This window comes from Mus caroli, chromosome 2, assembly GCF_900094665.2.
Source record: "Mus caroli chromosome 2, CAROLI_EIJ_v1.1, whole genome shotgun sequence".
NCBI lineage: Eukaryota > Metazoa > Chordata > Mammalia > Rodentia > Muridae > Mus > Mus caroli.
The window spans coordinates 8,169,814-8,176,998 of record NC_034571.1 but is presented as its reverse complement, the minus strand read 5'-3'; the positions used below and the strand labels follow the sequence as shown (position 1 = coordinate 8,176,998).

At 46.8% G+C, this 7,185-nt stretch overlaps 1 protein-coding gene across 6 annotated transcripts in view; it reads right to left on the bottom strand.

Moving 5' to 3' along the window:
* The window catches only part of Il15ra (interleukin 15 receptor subunit alpha), a 31,015-nt gene extending 25,192 nt beyond the window's left edge, over window positions 1-5,823 (bottom strand). For 3 of the 6 annotated variants that reach the window (XM_029474194.1, XM_021186511.2, XM_029474193.1), the window contains exon 1: window positions 5,097-5,439. In XM_029474194.1, coding sequence (XP_029330054.1) covers window positions 5,097-5,199 — 103 coding nt within the window. In that variant the 5' untranslated portion in view covers window positions 5,200-5,439. The other 3 variants (XM_021186490.2, XM_021186500.2, XM_021186483.2) reach the window with 3 other exon arrangements.
* Window positions 5,824-7,185: the final 1,362 nt, after the last annotated feature.

Below are 7,185 nucleotides of genomic sequence, written 5' to 3'. Positions count from 1 at the left end.
GCTATGGGGGACTTTTGGGATAGCATTGGAAATGTAATTGAGGAAAATATGTAATAAAAATATTAAAAATTAAAAAAAAAAAAGAAAAAGAAAGCAGGCTGAGCAAGCCATGACAGAGCAAGCAAGTAAGTAGCACTACTTCGTGGCCTCTGCTAAGATCCTGCCTCTAGTTTCCTGCCCCATTTGAGTTCCTGTTCTTACTTACTTTGATAATGAATTGTGATGTGGAAGTGAAAGCTGAATAAACCTGTCCATCCTAGACTTCCTTTTTGCTCGTGGTGTTTCATCACAGCAGCCAAAACCCCAAGTAAGACATATATGACTAAAACCAACACTTTTAACATATATGGTGTTTTGCCCACATAGGTGTCTATTTGCCATATACATGCCCAGTGTGCCTGTGGAGCCAGAAGAGGGCACTGGACGCCTTGGAACTGGAGTTACAGACAGTTGTGAACCTAAGTCTTCTGGAAGAGTGACCTGTGTTTTTATCTGCTGTGCCATGACACACGGAGCTTTGTTACAGCTGCTTCCCTGAGCATGGTTGTGGAGCTGTTCACAGGAGGATGGGCAACTTACCAGTGGCTACAGCAATAAATAGAAATGACTCTGCAGCCACCAGGGGTCAAATTTGCAGAGATCACAGGCATGAGCCACCATCCCCAGCTTCATTATCATATTATTTTAGAGGTTGCTTTGCCACCAAGTGATATCATATTATCTCACACCTACAGCATAAGAGCCTTAAACAGGGCTGGAGAGATGGCTCAGCCAGTAGGAGCTCTTGCCACCCAAGTGTGAAGATCTGAGTTCATATTCCCAGCACTCACATAAGAATGTTAGGTATGGTTGTGTGCATCTGTAACCCCAGAACTGGAGGTGGGGAGGCAAGGAGTTATTGAACAGCACATCAAACGTTCTCCATTGGGCAGCACATAGACACACGCGCGCGCGTGCGCGCGCACACACACACACACACACACACACATGCACGCACATACACCCTTAATGACTGTTCTCTATACATCCTTTCCCAGCCTTTGTGCTGTTATTGCTATCGGCCATTTTCCTTTTAAATTCACAGTAGTGCACCAATGTATCATTATTATTTTTGTTTTGAAGAGCAAAATTATGTTTTGCCACCAATCAATTTAAAGAGGTATTTATGTTATTCTGATCATTCTCTGAGTGTTTTGTACTAAGAGGGCTTTGCAGTAGCTACTTTGTTTCTCTTCTCAAAAAGGAAGCCTATATCAGGTCTGTCAATAGTGAATGGTCCTCAGAGATAAACATAGGAATAGTTGATATTTGAATGCACGAGGTTATAAAAATACCACAGCTAATCCAAACTGCCAAGTGGTGGTGAGTTACTTAATTTACAAAGCTAGATGGTTTCACAATTACATTAGAAGCAATATATTTCATTGCAATGATAACTTTTAATTTCCTTCCGTCTTAATTACATCTTTTAATACTACAATCTAAGGAGATGTATATCTCCTTAGATATCCGATGTAAGTCTACAGCTATACCATACTGAACTTGATAGGGCTTGTCTGGTCTTGGAAGCTAAGCAAGGTTGTGTCTGGTTGATACTTGGATGGGAACTATCTAAGTATCTAAGATGAGACTTGTAAGCAAGTCTCATCTTGTCTGGTAGATTACAAGCACCATGAAGACTGTAAGTGTATTTCATAGTTCCCTAGTGCTCCTTCCCCAATGCTAAGCCCCATACACATACATGACAGGTATTTATACGTTGCGAGCTTATGAATACATATATCAGATGAAGTTATGGAAACCAGGACTTAGAGTTATGCCACTTTCAAAGTTCTCACATAGCCAGTCCTAATGATCATTAGCATGAAGCATGGGGCGACACCTCTTTCTGTTTCCCAGAACCTGTGGATCAGGCTTCTTTATCAAGTCGGTTTAGAGTCTAAGATGGGCAGGAATCCCTGGCCTACTCTTATATCTGGAGTTCAAGAGTGGTCAGGTTAACATGCCCCTCCCATTCTTTATATGAGGTCAGTGTGCATTTCAGCATTTTCTTTCCCTGAACCTCCCATTTGAAAGCAGATAGGTACTAAGACACGGAGAAGAGAAAATGTGTCCCTTGCCTTCTAGAGGCTCACTCTGACTCCAACATGCCCAATCAGTCAGGGCATCTAGGCTTCCAGTAACCTATTTTTCTTCCTGGCTGAAGTGCCAGCCAACCTATCACACTTCCTCATGGTGCAATAAGTACAGGCTGTACTCAGTCAGCTCATTGCCCCGAGAACTCATCCATTCCTCTTTCCTCGAGTTCCTTAAGTTGAGGTCCTAATCAGCTTCGAGGGTCAGAAGGCTGGGTGGTCACAAGTTGGAGACTCAGCAGGACTTCGCTTGTTCCAGTTTCCCAGAGACACCAGCTCTGCTTCAGGATTTCTTTGTCACCCACTGAACTATTGCAGAAGCTGCAATCTCACTTGCAGCTGTCAGGCTCTCCTGACTGGTTTGTTCCCTACATGCCTGGAGCACATGTCCACCATGCAGCCTAGCAATGTACTTCCTCCACAGACCCTAAAGTCCCCTACTGTATTGCCCAAAAGAGTATTAAGGCTCCCTAGGAGAAAGCCTTCCATTCACATTTACTACCATAGGTGATGAATGACACCAAGGTCATGGAGGGATTCTATAAGAAAGAGAGTCACCAGGGCCAGGCACACACTTGGGAGGCAGATATCTATCATGGACAGCCTGGTCTACATAGAGTTCTAAGCCAGTCAGTGCTACACAGTAAGACCCTATCTCAAGGAAAGAAGGAGAGGGAGGATGAAGAGGAGGAGGAGGAGTAAGGGGAGGAGGGGGAGAAGGGGAAGGAGGAGGAAGAAGAGGAAGGGAAAGAGGAGGAGGAGGAAGAGGAGGAGGAGGAAGAGGAGGAGGAGGAAGATAAAGAATACAGTTTCCCAACATGTTGCCTCTTAAATACTACCATACTGAGACAACTTAAATACCCAACAATCAGGAGGCAACTAATGCTGGTTCACAGATCTAAAAATAAGTCATAGTTTAGCTGGGTATGGAGGCACACACATCCCATAATCCCAGCACTGAGGGAAGGGAGTAGGGAATCATTTTTCACCTGCCATATTGTTTGAGCCTCTCTCTCTCTTTCTCCCTCCCTCCCCACCCTCCTCATACACACACCCCTGGAATTCTCCCCTCTTTGCCCTGCCTCTCTCTCACCCAACTATATTGTGCTGTCCATCCACTCCCATGGATTCAGGTCCTCAGATCTGGATGACAAGAATTTTCACCCACTAAGCCATCTCCTCAGTAGCCACCCATCTCTTTATTTGTTTGTTTGTTTATGCTTTTAGGTCTTAGTATATAGCCCAGACTATCTTTGAACTAGAGGTCCTCCTGCCTCAGCCTTCAGAGTGCTGGGATTATAAAAATACTCCATTACACTGGGTGCTAGTTCACTGTTGATGCAATTACAACATGAACAAAGAATAAGGATTGAGCTAAATAAGCCACACAAGAAAGAGCAGCATGCCTTATAACTCCACTTATAGAAAATACTAGAAAGTGAAACAAATCCAAAGGAAATAAGTTAGACTGTTGCTGAGCTGAGGAGGAGATAAGAATTTTGGAGGACACGGGGGACTTCTTAGTTATGGGTGTGACCCTACTTTGGTTTGCTGATAGTTTCAAGAGTGTAACTTTCATCCTGAAACACAAAGAAACGTACAACTTAAATATATGCAGTTTTCCTGGAGTCAGTTATGACCCAATAAGGCTGTTCTTAAAACCAAGATTCAGGTGCCAGTTGATGGCACCAGTGGAGCCCGAACTTCAGAGAGACTTTCAGGCAAGGAGGTGCTTCCTCTAAGCTGAGCTGGACTGAAACCACATTCACTTTCAGACTATTTGGAATATCTGCAGGCTATTTCTGACATCTCAGGACCGTTCTTTGCTATCCAGTTAAGAGGAATTTACCAACACACTCCAGCTTTACAGATGGAGGGTGGGGACCCAAGAATAAATGAAGCCCCGTAACACCCCTACAGAGCCAACCCCAGGCTCAAGTCTGTGTGGGATAACTATGACCAAGTTCCAAGGAGACTGAGTCAGACGCCCATCACCGGGAAATCTTGCTTTAAAACACACTCAGGGCTAAGGAATTGCTAACTCGCAGGCAAGTCCATGGATGACGCCATTGTCCTCGGTCCCCAAATCCTGTGCACATTTGCAAGCATGTGCTTTCACGCACATTTCTGTGCAGGGAGTATGTAGATTTTTATCAGACTCTGAAGAATTTCATGTTTATAAAAAGATGCAACATCCTGGGTCCGGACGTTGCTAGCCGTTCTCTCTCTTTCCTTCTAGACCTATTGGAACAAAACTAGGAGTCTCAATTCATTCTTCCCGAGACACATTCTGAAACATGCAACACCCCTTCTTCCATGGGAAAACAGTCTCCCCTCCTCTCCAATCGTCCGGGCCCCAAGTTGCCAGTGCGCTTGAGACCCTGGGACTTGTTTTCTAGCGTTCAGATGCGCAACCTGCCTGCTCCACACGTTTTGTTTGTTTGTTTGTTTTTTGTCTTTTTTTTTTCTCCCGCGGACCGCAGTACTTTGCCCAGTGCCTACCACCTAATTTACTTTGACCTGAAAGTCATGAAGGGTGGTTTTTCCTCAAGCCCCTCCTGGAACCCCACAGGAGCGACACCCCACAGCTGGCAGAGGCACACGCACACATTTCTCTAAGTTCTTTAAGTCTTATCGAACTTGTCAGACCTGCTCTCCCTAAGTCACCGAAAAAAGCCGGTGGGATCGCTCAACTCCCTTGCATGTATGGTCCGGGAGCCAGTCTAGAGCAGTGCAAGGGGCCACTCTCTTATCTGTGCTCTCCCAGGCTCCCTCCACGTGTCCCCCCACCCCCACCCAGCTCCCTCCATCCCCGACCCACCACGATCATCTCAGCTGGACTCCTGGCTCAGTTCCGGGAAGATGTGACCCCCCCCCCCACACACACACACACTAATCAAGTTCAGCTGGGCGTTGGGGGTCCCCCTCTGCTCCCCTGTTCCGGCGCATGATGCTCCCTACCCGGTGTCACCCTCAGCGGGAGCAACAGTAGCAACAGCAGCAGCAGCAACACAGGAAGGGTCTGGATTCCATAGCCCCGGAGCTGCAGCGAGGCCATGGCCATCGTCCCCAGCAGTGACCCAACGGGACGCAAGGCTGGGGTCCCTGGGAGGTGGCGAGCTCAGCTCCAGGACCAGCCGGCTGCTAAGGAGTATTCGCTTTCGCTTTTGCTTTAGCCCCCGGATTGCAGAGAGGTGCGAAGTGGTGACAGATCTGTGACTCAGCATCCCCACCCCTGCTTTGGAAGAAGCCCCGGCAGCCTGCAGTGACGCCCCCTCCCCAGTTGGGCTGCTCCTGTCCCCCGAAGCGCTGGGGCTCTCACCCGTACAAGCCGGCGATCCAGCGATCTCCCTTTTCATTCCTTAATGCTGTCTTCACTGCAGAGGCAAACTCCTTTGAGTCCACTCTGCCGCTTCGCACCCACACCTGATTTCAGCCTCGTTCACTTGTCATCTGTCCTGGCTGCTGACCTTAGATTGCAACTTTCAGAGTTTCCCTCTAAGTAGCCCTGAGCTTGACTGTCCGTGCTCTGTGTCCTTGGGCGACTGCATAGGTGTCGCCCCAGTGCAGCCAACGGGCAGTTCTGGGCGGACGATTCTACACCCGAGTCACTTTCCTGGTGCACTCGGGCTCCAAGCTGCTCCTGGCTTCCACACAGCTGCTCCTGGCTGCCTGCCTGCAGTGGTGCTGGCAGTGGCCAGGCCTTAGACACTTTGCCTTCTTCCGGCTGTACCTTTCCAACTCAAGAAAGTGCCAAGTGTTTGAAATGGAAGAAGGGGTGAAGAGGAGAGGGAGGGGAAGGAATAGAAAAAGGAGGAAAGACAGGGAAGAGGAAGAGGGAGAGAGAAAGATATAGAGAAGGAAAAGGAGGAGAGGAGAAAGAGGAGGGAGGAGAGGGGGAGGGGAGAGAAGGAGAGGAAAGAGGAGGAGGAAGAAAGAAGGAAGGTACATTATTCATCTTCGTACCTCACATATAATTTCTTTAGTCAATACACAACTCTTCAGAGTCTAAGAAACACATCCCCTTCTAAGTGTGTGGGTTAATTTAAAGAAGAAAAAAAAAAACTTTACTGGAATTTTAAGTTAAGTCCCATACTGTGGGACCAGATCTGGGGAAGGGGTGGGGGGACAGACGGACACTGAGTGCTCAGTCAGAAACGCCCTTAAATATGTAGATGTGGCATAAGAAGACAGATACGCCTGGCTTTCAGTCTATAGCTCCCTAAATACAATCTGGCACCATAATGAAGCTACTGAGAGAACGCATGCTGATTCTGTTTGGAAAGAATGTAATGATGTGCGATTGAAGTCACCCATCCCCTAGGCGTGGTGGGCAACAGTGAGCTCTATACTTGACCCTCTTCCCTGAAGAGTTTTAAGATTGGCACAATAAATATGAAATACACACAATAAAAATTCAGAGAGAGGATCAGAAACCACATATTCCAGTCTCGTATAGTCAATGAAAAACCTGGAGAGATAGCTCAGCGGTTAAGAGTACTGGATGGAAACAAAGAGAGAGAGAGAGAGAGAGAGAGAGAGAGAGAGAGAGAGAGAGAGAGAGAGAGAGAGTACTGCATGCTCTTCCAAAGGTTCAGGATTCCAAGACTCACATGGTGCTCATCACTGTCCATAATTCTGGTTTCAGGGGATCCAGTTCCCTCTTCTTTGGGCATTGCATGCACACAGTACACAGACAAATGTAGTCAGCATTCATTCACACACATTTTTTAAAAAGTATAATGAATGCCAACATTTTATCTGCTTCAAACTTAGAAACACACCTTTTATGATGGACATTTTCAAATATCAAAAAAGGAGAGGTAGCCAGGCATGGTGGTACACACACCTGAGTCCCAGCTCATAAGAGGCAGACTCGAGAGGACTAGAAGCCAGACTTACTACACAGCAACTTCATTGCCAGCTCGGGTCACATGAGGCTCTGTGTGTGCTGTGTGGGGACAGAAACATAGTTTCCTAGTGTCACCCTCAGCAACTCAATAAGTGTCCTTAATCTTTTGGAACCAAACAGAAATTTGTGGCTTCAATG